This window comes from Pygoscelis adeliae, unplaced genomic scaffold, assembly GCF_000699105.1.
Source record: "Pygoscelis adeliae isolate BGI_AS28 unplaced genomic scaffold, ASM69910v1 Scaffold412, whole genome shotgun sequence".
Taxonomy (NCBI): domain Eukaryota; kingdom Metazoa; phylum Chordata; class Aves; order Sphenisciformes; family Spheniscidae; genus Pygoscelis; species Pygoscelis adeliae.
In genome coordinates this window covers 885,802-903,327 of record NW_008824190.1, presented here as the reverse complement: position 1 = coordinate 903,327, position 17,526 = coordinate 885,802, and the positions used below count along the sequence as shown (strand labels likewise).

The window sequence follows — 17,526 nt, the reverse complement described above, 5'->3', positions numbered from 1 at the left end:
TTTTCGGGAGCGTCTGAGCCGCGGCAGGGGCGTGCCTGGCCCACGCTCTGCCCCTTGCAGTTTGGGGGCTGATGGGGAGTGACTTGCGCTGGGCCCGCAAGGAGGGCCGCCCCGCTGGCGGGGTTCAACGGTTTCGTTTGTTCCCCCGCTCAGGATCGCCCCTGCGTTGCTGAGACAGGCATCTTACGGCACCATAAAGATTGGCATTTACCAGAGTTTGAAGCGGCTGTTTGTAGATCGCATGGAAGGTCAGTGTCAGTAAATGTGTCAGTACAGGCACCTCTCGTCTCGCCAGAGGCGCGGCGTGAAGTCTCGCGCTCTCTCTGCCGTGTGGTGTTGCTCACTCCTTTCTCTGTCCTTCCCAGCTGTAGATTCCCACAGAAATGGAGTTCTTGTTACTTTGCGCTGTGGTTTTGTTCGTACAGCAATAGCAAGGATAGGTGTCAATACAGACGTGAATCTCGCTGTGCTTGGCACTCCCACAGTCCCTACCCAAACGCCTCCCCCTCCAGCCAGGTCTCTCCTTTCCCCAGCCTTTACTCCTGTTTTGCAAAGTCAGAGCTGAAAAAAAGTATCATCGACCCAGGCTCGTCTCTCCTTTCTGATGAGTCTCAGGGAAGACGTCGCGTCCCGTCTGTACATCAGATGTGTTACACGGACTGAAAGCTTCAGTAGCGAGTCTCTCCTGTCTCCCTGCTGGAGCCTTTGAGTCCTTGTGCCTGAACGCAGCACATCTGGATAGAAATTGTGCTGTCCGGCTCTTTAGCTTTGGCTCCAGCCGTGGAGATGGGATACCACGAATGCTCTTGACCTGCGCACCTCTGGTAACGAGGGCCTCTGTGGCTCCTGCCTAGAGAGCGGAGCAGCAGAATTCTGGTGCGTGTTCACTGAAGGAGCCCCGAGATCTGCGCCTGCGGTTTTGAACCCTGGTGTGACATGAGTGAATGCACGAGTAACGCCGTTCCCACCTGGGAAAGCGGGATGGGCGGTCCGGGCGGGTCAGCAGGCCAGAGAGAGGACTGGGAAGTGCAGCGCACTAGAGCTTCTTTCCAGGGGCTGCTCTCTTCTCCAGTAGCACCCCTCCCTGTGCGTGCACGCTGGGCCGCGCGTCTCTCCTTGCTTGCTGTTGCAGCATTTCCAGTTGTGAGTACCGCTGTCTGAATGTTTGTCTCCCTACAGGCCTGGGGCAGCCAGTGGCCTGGTCTCCTCTGGGAAGTGCCGTGGTCAGTACCAGCGAAGGGCTGTGCCTTTTTCCAATGTAACCATCACCCTAATATTGGGCCTGGAAGTCTTGGATTATTCCAGCCGCCCCCCGGAACTAATTGCATCTAACTTTCTCTGCCTGGGTTGCCTATTCTCTGTTTTCTCGAGGTGGCTGCATATTCTGAGTGTGGCCAGCTGGGGCTCCAGATCAAAACCAATTGGCATCAGGTTGCCTTGAGAAGTGTTGGGTTGCCCCTTTCTGTCTTCCTCTGTCTTGGCTTGTCTCCATCATGAGAAATGCGTCACTGGACACTGAAATCTCAGATAATTGTTCAAAATTCTCATGTATTACAGTCTTTTCCTTGTCTGATCAGCTAGACTCATCAGTAAGACCCGCTTCTCTCTGAGAGCGTCTTGCTGAGTGTTTCAGCTGCTGCTCTCTGTCTCTGGCAGGTGTGGGGACAGATCTGCCATGAGTTGATGGTAGCTGGCCAGCCTCTGCTCGTGCAACTTCACCATGTGATTTGCGAACTGAGTTTCTCTGCTCTTCCCAGAGCTGCTTGCTTGTTCGGTACAATCTGTGCACCTTCTCTTTAGATCTTTAGGATCTGACTTTCTTTTCTTCATTGCAGATGAAACGTTGCTGATCAATGTAATCTGCGGAGTGGTTTCGGGGGTGATCTCCTCTGCGATTGCCAATCCGACAGATGTGCTGAAGGTAAGAAGTCTGCCCGGCCAGAGACAGCTCCTGGCTGGCTGTGGTTTGACGTGTAGAAGTTGCTGCTTTCCAGTGAAGATGCATCTCTCCCAGCTGCACCGAGGTGTTCTCTGAGCCACTGCTGGCATCAGTTCTGCTCATCTGGGTTTTTTATGAATGGGAACAGAAGCGCAGAGCAATAAACAGATTTTTTAAAAATGCGGGTCTTAAAGATCATGAAATCTCTTATGGCAAGGGGTGGAGGCTGTGTTACCTCAACTGGGTAAGGTGAGTGGGCTGGTAGCCAGCTGTTCATCAGACCTCGGCTCCTTTCCCTTTGCTCGCTGTGCTGTGCTTTGCTGACACTGCCGCAAAGGCCTACCTGTTACGTGGAGTGACCAGCGTCCAGTGGGGACTGCCTGGTCCCCTCCATTCCCTACTGTGGGGTTACTGGGTCAAGGTAGCTCTGCTCTGAGCAAAGAGAGCCTGGAGAACTTTCCCAAGCTTCTCCCTGTGTAGATCAACCTTCTCAGAAGGCTTTCGGAGCAGGAAGGCCTTGCCCGTCACTTCTCTGTCTCGTCTGAGTTTTGCACTGTGCTTCCACCCTGTTGCTGTCCCTGCTCCTTGCCTGCCGTCATCATTTGCTGCGTGGTTTGCGGGGAGGGGGCACGTGGAGGGCGGTGTCTGCTCTGAGTCGCTCGGTTGTTCTTTCTACCAGGAGGTCCACTGAGCTGGTATCTCTGCCCTCCTGGGCACACGCTGATGCGGTCCCGCTTGACTCTCACGTTTCTTTCAGATTCGAATGCAGGCTCAAGGCAGTTTATTCCAGGGTGGCATGATTGGCAGCTTCATCGACATCTACCAGCAGGAGGGTACCCGAGGCCTCTGGAGGGTGAGCACCAGGCTGCTGGAACCCCCCCCACTAGTAGCAGAACTAACAGCTTCCTCAACTCGTTTGCTACACCCAGGTGCAGCTCCTGGAGGACTGTGAACCGAGGGTAGTAGCAAAGTTCTGCTTCTGGTTACCGGACAAACAGAAGCACGTCTGTGGTGAAGGTTGGGTCAGTGCTATGGCAGCATCAGCGCTGGGCCAGGCAGACCTGCTTTCCAGGACTGAAGCTGGTGTGCATAAAGTTTCAAATACATGAGTGTCCCTTGAATGGGCCAGCGTTGGGGGCTGGATCCTCCCCGTGGTCTGCCTTAGGAAGGATGCTCAGCCTGGTGTATCTTGGAGTCAGTTGGAGGTGACCCTGCACGCAGCGAGCAGGGCAATTTACCTACCTCTGAATATGAGCGGCTGAGCACCTCCTCACGTGGAGGAAGAGGAGTTCTTCCAAGTAACCGGAGAGGCACTGATGACATACAGTAACTTTCTGAAATTCCAAAGGGACAAATTTGCCCTGTGTCCCCGTCTACCCAGTCTTAGACCCCTTGAAACGTGCCCTCTGAGCATGCAAAGAGTAGGACGGAGCGGTGGCTTTTGGGGACGCTGGTGACGTAAGGCTCTTGGGCTTGAAGGCAGATGAGAGTTACCAGTGCTCAGGCCTTACGGTTTGGATTTTAGCAGTGGTTCTTAGGCTTTTGTTAGAGAACCTCACTTTGTTCTTCCGTTACGAGCCTTCTATACGCTCAGTTATCTAGCAGTCTGCCGAGTCGTGAGGTCAGGTATGGGAACTACAGAATCCCAATGCTTTTTTCCAGGCAACAGTCTGATTTCTCCCTCTTATGGTCACTGAAGTCTTTTACAGAAAGATAGCTGTTGCAGCGTCCTGTGTGGGAAGGGGAGGAGGAGTCAGTCAACTGCCAGTGTTGACACAATATTTACTTTGAGATTATTCTGCTCTCTAGACAAAGACACACAAGAGGGGAAGAGGGACTAGAAAAGAAATTAAACCCTCTGCGTTGCTGATGTGTGCTGCAGACAGGACACGGTGCAGAGACAGATCATCTCGAGGTGGATTCCAGGGATCACGCTAGTCTCGCTGCTCTCTGGTCTGGGACAACCACCGTCTCCTCCCTCCAGTCTTCCCTCACGTTGAGGCAAAGACGTTTGTGCTCACCAGTCTCGCCAGTTCTGGCATTCATCTTGTGGGGATGTTTGAGCTGGCTGTGCCAGGGTTGGGTTAGGCAGGAACCCAGGAGGAGACAGACGGTCAGGCGCTGCATTAGCGCAGCGGGATGGGGCAGGCAGGAGCCATGAACCTGAAAAGTACTTTTACTTCCTAGAGCTGCTTTGGCTTTGTGTGGTGAGAAGGCTGGCTGTCCTGATGGGCTGGCTCGTAATTCGGCCACGCTGAAGGGTCGCTCCCACTCCCAGTGACCCGTCTCCTCCCTCCAGTCTTCCCTCACGTTGAGGCAAAGACGTTTGTGCTCACCAGTCTCGCCAGTTCTGGCATTCATCTTGTGGGGATGTTTGAGCTGGCTGTGCCAGGGTTGGGTTAGGCAGGAACCCAGGAGGAGACGGTCAGGCGCTGCATTAGCGCAGCGGGATGGGGACAGCAGGAGCCATGAACCTGAAAAGTACTTTTACTTCTTAGAGCTGCTTTGGCTTTGTGTGGTGAGAAGGCTGGCTGTCCTGATGGGCTGGCTCATAATTCGGCCACACTGAAGGGTCGCTCCCACTCCCAGTGACCAGGGAGCTCTCTCATGATGCCACGGGTCTCCCTGAATTACTTGGATGGTGTTACGGTTCCTGTGAAATGGCACAACTCCGCATTGCTGCCATGCTCTCCTTGTTCTGCAAGCCAGTAAAGATTTGCACGTATTTTTGTCTGGTTCCTGATGAGGGGTTTGCTGGGATATTTCTCAGACAGAAGGTAGCTGGTTCCTCTTACCTAAGCTCATAGTAATTCCAGTAATTGTCTTGCCAGTTCCCAGATCAATGCCCTGCTGGCAGCAACTCTTCTAATATCTGAAAATCTCCTAAATCAGAAACCGTAACAAAGCAGACTCTGCTGTTATTGTAGCAAGGAGGACCTGGAGCCCCACCTGGCTCCTTAAACAGCTGCTCTTCTTGCGGTGCAGAATCTTTTCTGGTATTGAAATTGGTGGGTACTGTTCGGTGGGGGAAGGTGAGTGGATTGTAGCCTGATTCCTGTGTGCTCGTGGCTGGGAGGAGAGAAGCAGCGTGTAGTTAATCTAGCTGGAGTAATGCTGCCAGGGTGGAGGAGTCCTCCTTAGCTTTGGAATAAAGTTGGGAGACGGTGAGCTGGTCTACCTGAAGAGCTACAGCTGCAAGATAGGGCAAGGAGGATACAAGGTAGACTGTCAGCAAAAGGCCCCTGAGAGGAAGCTGGGGGCAGATGTTATACTAGCTGCAGTCCCCAGGCAGCAGTTTGCACTTGTGACTGATGTTTCTGCTCTGCAGGGTGTTGTCCCAACAGCTCAGAGAGCTGCCATCGTGGTCGGGGTGGAACTGCCAGTCTACGACATCACCAAGAAGCACTTGATTCTGTCAGGCCTGATGGGTGACACCATCTTTGCCCACTTTGTGTGAGTATTTGCTGCAGCTGCTGCACTCTCCAGGCTTGGCAGGGATGTGTGAAGCAGAGGAGCAAGGTGGGATTTGGGGTGAGACCTGTTTATAGAGCAAGTGCTCTGGAGCTGCAGACAACAGGCTTGGTACTTCTGGGGGATCTGCTGTGTTGACTGGCACAGCTCAGAATGGCCAGCAAGTATCCCCAGAGAGACCTCCCTGGAGAAGGAGCCTGGCAGAAATCCTTTGGTAACGTGAAATGTCAGCTTGATTTCAGCTCGCTGATGACCAGAAATGCTGTCGCTCCATGTCTGTGCCCTGGTATGAACAAGGCAGGAGTTGCGGGTGTGTGACTACCTGTAGCAGGCAGTTGAAAGAGCTGCTCTAGTCCTAGGTCCTCATCTGTACAGACACTGTCAGCTTGCAGCCATTGCTCTAAGAGCTTTGTGAGATGAGCAGGGACTTGCAAAGCTGACGAGACCCTGAGCAATCTGACCAAGTTTTGAAGTCAGCCTGCTCTGAGCAGGGGGTGGGTTAGAGACCTCCCAAAGTCTTTTTTTCACCTACATTTTCCTATTCTTCTGGCAGACACTTTAGCTGGAGGTGCTGCAGTGCTTCTGTTGGGTTTGCCTGCTGTGGGCTGAAGGTGACAAGCACTAGACCATACGTGGAGGGAGGAGACTAGCAGCTGCATGCTCCCTCTTGCTGCCTTTGGTCTTCCTCCCTCCTTCCCCGCCCCGAAGAAATGTTTGCTCTGGTGAGAAGGATGTGCGCCTCCAAGAGGCTGCCTTCAGGTCTGTGTCACCTTGACAGCACCCAGAGACGCTTGCTGGACTGCAGGCTGCCACTGTGGAGACCCGGCAGTGGGCTCTGATGAGGGTCTTGATTAGACAAAGCTGAGCGTTTCCCTTCCCCTAGCTCTCTGGGGCCCTGAGGTGGTATGGCTCCTGCCTCTGCCTGTTTTATGGGTGGGAACAGGTAGTGCAGCTAATGTTTATTGCTAAATGCCTTTCATAAAATCCAGCGAAGGGTACTCTCTTGTGCTTATGTCAAGGCCTGTTTGAGCCAGAATGGCCGTGTTCAGAGCTGTTCCTCTCTCCTGTTTTGGTGTGTATATAGTTCCAGTTTTACATGTGGGCTGGCTGGGGCCATTGCTTCCAACCCTGTGGATGTGGTGCGGACACGGATGATGAACCAGCGGGCAATAGTGGGCAGCACGGAGCTCTATAAGGGCACTCTGGATGGCCTTGTGAAGGTAAGGAGGTGAGAGAGGTGGGCAAATCCCTGTCTTTAGGAGGCTGGCCAGATTGCGGCACCACACGCCACTGATGGGAGCAGTTAGATTCTGCAGCGACAGAACGTGCTTATAGAATTATAGAATAGAATCATAGAATAGTTTGGGTGGGAAGGGACCTCTAAAGGCCATCTAGTCCAACCCCCCTGCCCTGGGCAGGGACATCTTCAACTAGATCAGATTGCTCAGAGCCCCGTCCAGCCTGACCTGGAATGTTTCCAGGGATGGGGCATCCACCACCTCTCTGGGCAACCTGGGCCAGTGTTTCACCACCCTCAGCGTGAAAATTTTCTTCCTTATATCTAGGCTAAATCTGCCCCCCTTTAGTTTAAAGCCATTCCCCCTTGTCCTGTCTCAACAGGCCCTGCTAAAAAGTTTGCCGCCATCTTTTTTACAAGCCCCCTTTAAGTACTGACAGGCTGCAACAAGGTCTCCCCGGAGCCTTCTCTTCTCCAGGCTGAACAACCCCAACTCTCTCAGCCTGTCCTCATAGGAGAGGTGTTCCATCCCTCTGATCATTTTCATGGACCTCTTCTGGACTCGCTCCAACAGGTCCGTGTCTGTCTTACGCTGAGAGCTCCAGAGCTGGACGCAGTACTGCAGGTGGGGGTCTCACCAGAGCAGAGTAGAGGGGCAGAATCAGTGTTTTGGACAAACCAGAGAAGGGCCTAGAGTCACCTTCCTGAGGTCGCCGTCAGCTTGAGCATCCTCCCAACCTTATGGGACAAAACTTTGTCAGTGATGCAGTTTGATTAGGTTCGTATACCGTAAGTGACCCTTCACACAACTGAACTGCATCCCCACTGGCCTGTCTGCTTAGTGCAGCAGCTGTAAAGGTCCATTATATCACACGTGGCATCAGGGAGATGGGCAGAGCATGGGCCTGGTGTGTCTCATGATTGATCTGCCTTTTGTCTCCTCCCAGACATGGAAGAGCGAGGGCTTCTTTGCACTCTATAAAGGTTTCTGGCCCAACTGGCTTCGGCTCGGTCCCTGGAACATCATTGTATCCTTCAGTGTGCTGCTGGGAGGTCACGGGTATGGACAGGCAGGGAAAACCAAGCTGTAAAGGGAAGTACGGAGCAGACACCTTGATGGGCCACGTCTTTGTCTTCCCTGTGGCAGCCCAAAGCGGACTCCCTGTCCTGCTTGGACAGACATAAGCTGTGATGTGGCTGCCGCTGGTTCAAGTGCCAAAAAATGCCACTGGTTGTGACTGCTGCTTCTAACAGCTCTCTGGGTGGCCGGTGCAGGGACTTCCAGTGCAGCGGCACGGGTGGTTTCCTGCAGAGTGAGAGCTCTCAGGTGCTTGGCTTGAGACTTTCCCTTTGGCCTGAGCTCCTGGAGGTGCTGCGGTTTCTGGATGGGCTCCTCTTTTGTGAGGGAAGCCTGGGGCACGTTCTGCTGCTCCGAGACAGGTGCTGACCTGCTCTGCAGAACCAGCGCTGCTGTGTTGCTGTACTAGTCCTTTTTGCCCTCTGAAGTTGTGTGCATAATTTATTTTAAAGAAGTCCCAGTCTCGGGCTAGAGCCACCTCCCTTTCTCAGTGGTCTAGGCAAGCCTGGGCCAGTTTGCTTCTGGGTCAGTCTCTTCCCTCTCCTGGTAGCTCTTGTCCCACAGCTCTCTCTTCTACTTGTGCAGACCAGTTTACGCTGCCGGGAGAGGGGCTTCCCCACGTTGGTCTTCAGCTGTACTGTGCTGATGCTCTACCTGCCTTGCCTTGCCAGGCGTGGCCTGGTCACGCCGGGAGGCCCGGTGCAGCTGCCGTATGTATTTGGCCCAATTCCTTGACGTTCCCTTCAGTTTTTTATCACATACGAGCAGTTGAAGCGACTTCCATTCTGACAGCTGGCTTCATTTCATGAGAGTCACCTTCAAGACTTGCAGCAGAGAGCTTTGCTGCAGCCTTCCTCTTCATTTCACCATCCCCGTGTTTTGATGTTTTGGTACATGTGGGTCTGGGCTCTCCCCCAAATGCATGGTCCCCGGAGCATGATCTGGCTGAAGTATAACTGGGAGGCTGATGGCAGGTGCTGCATGTTTTTTCACACGGAGGCAAGTATTGACGGTGTACAAGGGTCTGGGCCTGAAGCAATATCTTCTGTGAAGATCTGTGCGTTCCAGTGGCCTTTTGGTGCGGCTGTGGTTTGTTGTTTGGCTCGTGTGCATTTTTCTGCCATGCCTGCGGGGTGAGACTGGAGGCTGGGAAAAGGTGCTGTCATGTTTTCTTGCGGAACTGTAACCCCATTAAATTATTTATTGACTGGATGGCTTGAGTTTGTGTTTGTGCAGATTTACTCCAGGTGTATTCCAGAGCAGATGGAATAAAAAAAAAAAAATATATAAAAGCAATCTTTGGGATTCATTGCAACAGAAATGTTTCTAAAACAAAGTTTAATTGTTAGTGTCAGAAAATTATGGTGTTGCACTCTTAGCTCAGTTTTGCAAAACCTCAGTCTCTTCACCTTATTACTTTTATTATTTTTGCTTATATCATTTTTAAAGCAAGGTAATGTGATTTAAAGCTGAACTCAGATGTCCCACTACTTTAAAATGGTGGCTTTAACATTGCTAGTGCTAAGCAGAACATCAAGCAAGGTGTTTTGGTCATCCTTTTCTGTGTTTTTTATTAAATGTGTATGGCTACGAAAGCAAACAGCTCTCATGTTCCTACTGCCCTTCCTCTTTATGGGGTGGCTTTAGTTTGGATGAAGGTCCCTTGTGACACACAGCAGCGCTTCTGTCTGGGAGTGCTGTAAGCCAAGATTCTCTCTGCAAATTGCACAAGGGATGTTCAGCCAAATCCAGCCCGGACAAACGAGAGAGAATTGTTTGCTGTGGTTTTGCAAAGGCATAGCTGCCTCGTACCAGCTGCATGCGTAAGGAGGGTGACTCCAATAAGCTCTTGGACTTAAATCATGCCTTGAACAGAGGTGTTACTACAGGGCCACAGCTAACTAGGCTGGGAGGATCATTCTGAGAGTTAAAGTATACTTAGAAGCTACCAGAAAGGGGGAGCAGTGGATTGAAAGTGGACGAGGTTCATATGCCTCGCCTGGCTTTACTCTTCTTGAAGAGGATTTCTAAATATTACAAAGTAAATAAATACTTACGTGGTGGATGAATACGAGTCTATTTGAGAGATGTATTTTAATGGTAGTCCATTACATTCTTTTGGTTTTCTTCAGCGTTTCTGTAACTTCAGTTCTGGAGCCATTTCTTCTGTGCAGCTCCATGGGATGTTGCTGCTGCTGTTCATTTTTGGACTGATCCTCTGACGGTTCTTTGGTATTTGCAGTTGCTATCCTGCCCACGTTCTTCAGGCTGCTACGAGGAGCTCCTCAGCAATGCCGGCAGAGTGTCCCCACGGCCACTTCGCTGTTTGCATTTTTCAGCTGTAAGGTCTGGCAAGAGGCTCTTCTTTCCCCTCTTCCTCCCCCCATTGCATCAGCTCCCCTGGAGGGCTTTGGAGATATTCCTTCCGCTTGCCTGAGTGGTCCCCAGCCCCTGGAGGTGTCCCCTATCTGAGCTTTGATTGCACTGGCTGTCATAAACGTTGCCACACGTCACTCTGCCTCACTTTGTCAATAGTAACCGCAGGTAAATGTACGGCGGTGGCGATCTCTGCGGGTGGACGGTGAGGTGACGGCTGGTTGCGAGCACACCTCGGCACCGTGCCAGGTGTTTCCTGAGGGTGGTCATAAAGCCCTTCATCCCGAAAGCATCCTGCCTTTGCAGGCGGCAGCAAGGAAAAGCTGAGTCACTTCGGGTTTCTCAGTTGCTAGAAGATTAGTATTTTGCTAGCTGGTTTAGAAACAAAAATCCCAACCCATAAACGGCATTATAACCACTTGTGCGAGGGGGTAGCGCTGCTGGAGATGTGGCATTTTTGAAGGAGGTTCATTGCCTCGGGATGTCCTTCCTAGAAGCACTCCCTAAACATGTTTGTCTTATGTGCTCAAGCTTTTGTGTTTCTCTTTCTAACCTTTTCTGTGCCTTGCCAAGTGAAGTGTGAGAGTGTAGCTGAGCAGTCTGTGTACCTGGTTATGTCAAGCACGTGTTGACGCAGACCCTGCTACCGCCCCAGGAGGCGGCGGTGCCTGAGCTGCTGCGGCCAGTGCTGCCCCGCAGTCAGCGGTGTGGGCTGTGTTCATGCCCCGAAGCCATTAACTTCTCGCTACCTTCAGTGGCTGAAAAACGATTGCAGGCGCTGTGAAGACGGCGTAGGCGTGAGTGTTAGTCTGTGTTTACCCTATATGCTGCATACCCCATCGAAGATGGCCACTGGAAGGGACCTTCCCCTTGCACCCACAGAAAGGTCCACGTGGTTTAACTCTGACATGGAGGTGGTATCCAAGGCACCCTGGAAAACCATCAAAGTCCTACCCGAATGTGGAAAGTAGAAATATGCATGGTCCCTGATACATTAAATATAAAAATGGCAGTAAACCGGGTCAAAACCAAAAGAGGGACCATAGGCATCCACTTACCGAGATAAAACCCCAAATCTGAGGGCATGTCCTCTTTCAGATAGAAGGGAGAAGCCTGCCAGGGAGTCCTTGGGGCTGGTGGGCAATAGAGGAATGAAAGGACTGCTCAAAAAAGTGAAGACGATGAAGGTTGTCTGCTTTTACTTGGAAGAGCTCAGAGGGCTTTCTCTGTTGGAGGCTTCTGATGGGGAGGCTTGGGGGTAGGTCTCAAGCTGAAACGTTGGCGGAGGAGGTGGTAGGACAGGGTGTTTAATGAACGTGAGCAGGGGGCTGGGCCTGCACCCCAAATTGTCGGGGGACCTGAGGATGAAAAGGCCAAAGCTCTTGCTTGTAGCCTCTCATTTAAAGTTCTCCTCACATTAGGGAAGTGTCAAAAGTGTGGACGGGGTTCGAAAGAAGGTTTGTTTTCAGCTACCAGCCAGTGACCGCAATGTCTTTGCCACACCGGTAGAAACTGTAATGCAGACTTGAGACGTAAATGACTATGGTGTGCTGGAAGGGCCAATGGCTGATGGATGAGGAAGAGGAGGAATCCAGACTTCAAATCTGCTGGGAGGTTTCTGAAGGAGTCAGCAAGTATGCGGACCAGGAAGCTGGAGTTAATCTAGTCTGTCTGGGTTTCCAAAAGGCTTTTGATTAAGCCCTTTATGAAAACCATCAAAGCAGCTAGACTGATGCAGGATAAAAGGGAAATGCCTGCTGGGGTCTAACAAAGGCCATGATTTGAAGCATTCAGGGTTGTAACTGGGAAAGCAGGCGGTGCTGCGCTGCGGAGGGGCATGGTGGAGTAGAAATACGAAGCGGCACGGTGGGAAGGAGGAATTGCTGCCAGTGATGGCTGGCGAATCACAACTTGGACATGGCTGCTGCTGAGCCATGGTCCTGTGAAAACACCTCTTCTGTCCTGGTGAGGTGGGACGGAGGAGCCCCTGCAGAGCAGGACAGCCCTGTCTCGGTGAGCTACCGCCGCGCTACGTATGGGACAGGGCAAGGATCTGCTCACGGGGAGGCAGCGGCTCCAGTTTGTATTTGTACTTTCTCCCCAGCTGTCCTGCCACTTCCCTCTGTGTCTAACCTCCTCTCCACCTTGATCTCATGCCGTGGGGTTCATACCCTCTCGCCCATCAGGGCTAAGGCTCCCCGCTTCACAGCTCCATCCATAGTGGCCACAATTTGTATGTCTGCTGCATCTTTCCTCCCCACCGCAGTGCCCACGTCCTGCCCCTGGCCACGTCCCGCCCTGGGCCCCCCTCTCAGCTTCTCCCGGTCCACCTGCGCTCCTCAGGTTACTGTTTGACAGAGGAAGGCTCGAACCTGCCCTGTTTCCTGGCAGCTCGGGTTTTTCCAGCTCAGGAGGCAGGAGAGGTGGCTTGTGGCACTTTGTTTAAAGGGACGGAGCAGTCACAGTCACAGCCCGCGAGGGTAACCCACCCCGCGGGAGTGCAAAGGATGTGGCGGTGGTTTCGTTGGGTTCTGTGATACACAAGGATGCGGAGGCTTTGTTTCTGTGAATTTCTTTGTTACAAGTTGCTATTAGTAAGGTAAATACACTTAGGATTAGTAAAGTAAGTGTGTGTATATATATTTTTTTTTTTTAGTATTAGTAGCAAGTATATATATTTCATTCAAAGTATTATGGTACAGTTCATTAAGCTGCTCTCAGGAGTGAGGTCAATCGATGACGGATGAAGTCTCTCTTTGGAGATGATCCACGTCATGGCGCCTGGAGTCAGCCAGGCATCCCTGGCGGGTCCAAAGGATCGGGCAGAGAACTTCACGCAGGGGGAGCTCTCGGAGAGAGATGGGCTCGTTTTGGGTAGGTAGCCAGTTACTTTTATGTGGATCCGTAAGTCGGCAGAGGACGCCAGCTCCTGGAACAGCTGTTGTTGACTTCTGCTTGCTTAGGAGGCCCCTTTGTAGGTTATGGCAGTTTCTCTGTTCTGGGCTTATCGAGGATGCCCTGGGCTCCCAGCTGCACTTCTCAAGGGTGCTGCAGTTTCCCACCTGCGCCTGCCAAGGATGCGCCGGGTTCCCAGGCTGGCAGACATTTTCTCCGTCTGTATTTTAGCAGACATCTCTTGTCAGTACTTTTCCCCATTATAACCAGGTCGCCTTTATGGCTGCTGGTGGCTGCTGCTCCGACAAGGGCTCTGTGGTGTTCCCTTGGTCCCTGCAGCAAGAGGCTGCCCTGGGTCTGGCAGTGACCCCGCAGGAGCCCCGCGAGCTGTGCCACCTACACCTACCAGCGGGGCTGGGCGTTGGGAACTCTCTTTGCTTGTTCCCCGTTACCAGCACCCGCGCCAAAGCAGGGCACTGGCTCCGCTCAAGCTCCTTGGTGCTTGGCGGGGGATGCCCACCGCCCCGTGTGCCATCGTGGCAGCTTCCTGCCCAGACGCTCGCTGCTCACCCCCCTGCTCCAGGGTTGTCTGGAAACGTGGCTGGAGGGGAGGGACCTCTGTGGGCACAGCGGGTGCTGTGAGTGCACCGATCCTTCCGGCAGGCAGCTGCGCAGCAGAGCTCTGCTCCCCAGCCTGAGAGACGCCACCACACCCAGGGCTTTCTCTGCACCACCCGGAGAGCGAGGGGCTGCGCTCGCTGCTGCCTGCTGCCCGGCTGCTGAGCTGTACGTGCCGAGAAGCCCCAGGTGAGGGATGCCCTAGAATCGTGTTGGGGACGCGCTGTCCTTGGGCTGTGCCCCACAGGGAACAGCAATGGCTAGCTCAGCCCTGGGAGCCATCCTCGCTGTGCTGGCCTCGCTCATCATCGCTGCCAATGCGCTGGTGGCCATCGCTCTCCTTTGCCTCATCCAGAAGAGCGGCTCCAAGGGACTCTATTTTGTCCTTAATCTCGCCGTTGCAGATGCCATGGTTGGCTTCACGGTCCTGGGTCTGGTCACGGATGAGTTTTCCCAGCCCTTTTATCCTCCCCAGATCTTCTGCGTCCTGAGAATGGCTTTCGTGACCTCCTCTTCTGCTGCCTCTATCCTATCCCTGATTCTGGTTGCGTGCGACAGGCACCTGGCTATCAGGAAGCCCTTCCACTATTTCCAGCTGGTGACAGGGCTGCGGGTCGGGGTGCGCTTGGTGGGGCTCTGGCTGGTTGCTGCCATCATCGGCTTCCTCCCGGTCCTCACCCCGGGCTTTCAGAAGATCTCCACCAGTAGGAAGTGCTCCTTCTTCGGAGTCTTCCACCCCACCTACATGCTCACAGTCTTCTGTGTCGGCTTCTTCCCAGCACTCTTTCTCTTCATTTATCTCTACTGCGACATTCTGAAAATTGCCTCTGTGCATGCGCAGCATATCCGGGAAATGGAGCACGCAGGGCTGGCGGGGGACTGCCCCCCATCCCGCACCACCAGCGACATGAAGGCTATGCGCACCGTTGCCGTGCTCATCGGGTGCTTCACACTGTCCTGGTTGCCGTTCTTCATCGCCAGCATTGTGCAAACTGTCTGTTCTGAGTGCCTCTCCCACAAAGTCATTGAGAACTACCTCTGGCTGCTGGGACTGTGCAACTCCCTCCTCAACCCCCTGCTCTACTCCTACTGGCAGAAGGACATGCGGCTGCAGCTCTCCCAGCTGGCTGCGGGCGTGAAGAGGAGAGTCCTCCTTCACTTGGGGAACGGCCACCGTTTCCCTGGCAGAGGCACCAAGTCTCTCCCCACTGTGTCCTGCCTGAGGCTCCAGGACTGACACGGTAAGGAGCGGCTGTCACCGGCTTTCCAGCTCATCTCCCGCATCGCGACCATGAACTTGGGGCCTGCCAGCTGTGGAGGAGATCACAGATGGGGTGGGACCAATCTGGATGCTAATTCCCAGACATCAGCGTGGCCACATTCCAGCCTGCCCACAGCCCCACAGAGCCACAGCACAGCCCGTTTTGCACCAGCCCCAGGCACCCCAAATTGCAGGTGCGTGGCACACATTAGATTTTGCCTGGAGAGCCTCAGCAAGAGCAGCCTTGTGTCTCCTGGGACCAAGCCCTCAGCACTCGCTCCACAGGCTAAGATCTTTCACACATCACTGCCCGGCTTCCCCTGACCAGACCCGGGATCCACCTGCCCTCGCCTCTGCCTGCAGCGCCAGCTCTCTGGGCGACGAGCCCCAGGCACCCGGGGCAGGGCTGCTCGTGGAGCATTGGCTCTGTCGCCTTTGGCTCTTGGCCCAGGCAGCAGAGGCTGGGAGGTGTGTGCATGTCCTAAATCTGTCCTGGACCACAGGCGCTCCCAGCCGCTGCCCTTCGTAAACCAAACCCGCAATCCTACAGCGGCAGCCTGGGCTGTCCCCCAAACCTGTCCCCTGCTGCAGTCAAACCTGCAGGCAGAGAAGGCGGCAGGGTCGCCCCTGCTCCGGGCTGTGCCCACCCGAGGCAGAGGTGAGGGGTATGGGTTCTCTGCCGTGGCACCGGGGACACAGAGAGGGCTCCTGCTGTTCCTTGGCAGCAGCTATACCTGCACATGGCGAGCGCGGAGCAGCCACCGGCGCTGCATGCCTGGGAGAGGTGCAGGGAAGCACGGGCTGTGCTGTTGCTGTTTGGTTTGGGCTGTAAAGCGAGTTAATGAGTAACTGGCTGAACGCTGAGCTGTGGCAAAGGAGCAGGAGGAACGGCTGCCTTGGAGCCAGGGAAAACCCCATGCAGGAGGGCTGCTTTGTCCCACCAGGGCTGTAGGGCTGGATTTGGGGCTGCAAGGGTCCCTATACACTGACTCATCCCACGGGAGCACACAGCACTTCTGCATGCCCTGCCACACTGCAGCGGTGGCCAGACTGCTGACCCTGCCAGAGGCTATGATGATATTTAATTGCTTCTTGTAAAATCATGTCCATTTAATCCATGTGGCAAGAAAATTTCCCTTAAAAGAGGTTTCTTAGCTAAGAACGTACCCTAATCTGAAAACGAGGGTGCTATGCATAAAATAGCAGTTGTTGCCACCTCTGTCATTTGCCCCACCGGTAGACATGAAGGCTCAAGGCCACATCCAGTATGCATCCAGGGCCTGCCTTGGTCCCGAGGCCTTCCCCATCCTAGAGGAAGAGGCAAAAATAAAAGTGCCTTTTAAAAAAAAAAAAACCAACCCAAACAACAGGCCCTCTGTGGCATTCACCTCTGCCTGGGAAAGGCCCGAGACCAAATACCGCATGGCAGGCGCTGTTCCTGGCTGTACAACATGGAATGAGCCTGAGGGAAGGCCTCTACAGAGCAGTCCTGGCTCTGTGGGTGGACTGATGCCTCGTAGGCGGATCCAGTCTGACTCAGTTCTGGGGACCAACACATCATCTGTCTGTACAATGTCTTTGCTGCCTATTCTCGGTGAAGCCTGAGCTCCACCGCAAAGCCGACCCATCCTCACCGAGCCTCTGACAATGCTGAAGCCGTCCTGTGCCTCCCTCTGACGTGCTTCCCGCAGGGAGTGTCGCGGGCGGGTACCCAGTGTGAACAGAGACGCTTTGTGCGTGGGCCTCTTGCTGCTTCCCGAGCTTGCTGACTGCCGCCTCTGCTGCCCACGGCCCCAGAGCGGGGCCAGCCGTCGGCAGCATTTGTGCCTGGGCACAGAACCAGACGAGACTGCAGATCTGGGACAGCGCGAGCAACGGGAGCAGGAGCCCTGGCTGTGCAGGCCTGTAGTGACCGCGGCGTCCCCATCCACAGCGGGGATCACGGCTCAGGCAGCCTCCTCGGTGCCACAGAGACACAGCATGGTGGCTTGGGTGGGAGAGGAGACGCTTCTGCCGAGCTCTCGTGCGGGTGGAGGACGTGGTGCAGGTGGAAACAGAGCACCTCCCTGCAGCGGAGGATCCCTTGCTAAGCATCCGCACCCTGGCGCTGACCCGTGTCTCCCGTCTCTTCCAAGCCTTGGGCTGGAAAGGGTGCTCGCAGGCTGGAGTAGTTGGGGCTCCATTCCTGGAAGACACCTCCAGATCCCACTGAGGGTAGCACAGACCAGCAGCCGTCCCCCGCTGAGACCGTGCCTGCTTTCATCCCTTGTCCCGGAGAGCATCTGTCCCCCTGCTCCAGCCACCCAGTGACCCTGCGGGTACCGAGCGCCCTGCATCGCCCAGGCGCTCCAGGGAGGCCGCGGGAGCGCGGCTGGACGAGGGTGGGTGCACCCGAGGCCACGGGGTGAGGAGGGACGGATTATTACCGCCCTGAGGGGAAAAGAGGGAAAGATGCAAGAGCGCTTCCCCCGCTTGCTGTCCTTCAGCTGAATAAACTGCATTTCTGCCAGCCTGCTCTCTATTCCTAATAACCCGGGGGAGGTCGGGGCCGCAGCCCTCGGGTGGGTAGCCAGCGGCCGCCTCCGCCCGAGGCCGGTCAACCCGGGAGCAGCACCGTGCTGCAGGGCAGCCGGGGGCCCCGGAACCGACCC

General features: G+C 54.4%; 2 protein-coding genes across 2 annotated transcripts in view; both read left to right on the top strand.

The window, feature by feature from the left end:
- The window catches only part of LOC103925905 (kidney mitochondrial carrier protein 1-like), a 14,324-nt gene extending 5,387 nt beyond the window's left edge, over nt 1-8,937 (top strand). Inside the window, exons 5-12 of the mRNA XM_009334707.1 lie at nt 154-248; nt 1,180-1,223; nt 1,836-1,921; nt 2,697-2,792; nt 5,268-5,392; nt 6,495-6,630; nt 7,595-7,675; nt 8,473-8,937. Of these exons, the coding sequence (XP_009332982.1) occupies nt 154-248; nt 1,180-1,223; nt 1,836-1,921; nt 2,697-2,792; nt 5,268-5,392; nt 6,495-6,630; nt 7,595-7,675; nt 8,473-8,514 (705 nt within the window). The 3' untranslated portion in view covers nt 8,515-8,937. The remainder of the gene's footprint in view (nt 1-153; nt 249-1,179; nt 1,224-1,835; nt 1,922-2,696; nt 2,793-5,267; nt 5,393-6,494; nt 6,631-7,594; nt 7,676-8,472) is intronic.
- A 4,933-nt stretch (nt 8,938-13,870) lies between these two features.
- On the top strand, nt 13,871-14,851 carry GPR119 (G protein-coupled receptor 119). Its single transcript, XM_009334699.1, has one exon. It carries the CDS (start codon nt 13,871-13,873, stop codon nt 14,849-14,851), a length of 981 nt encoding a protein of 326 aa, XP_009332974.1.
- The last annotated feature ends 2,675 nt before the right edge of the window (nt 14,852-17,526 follow it).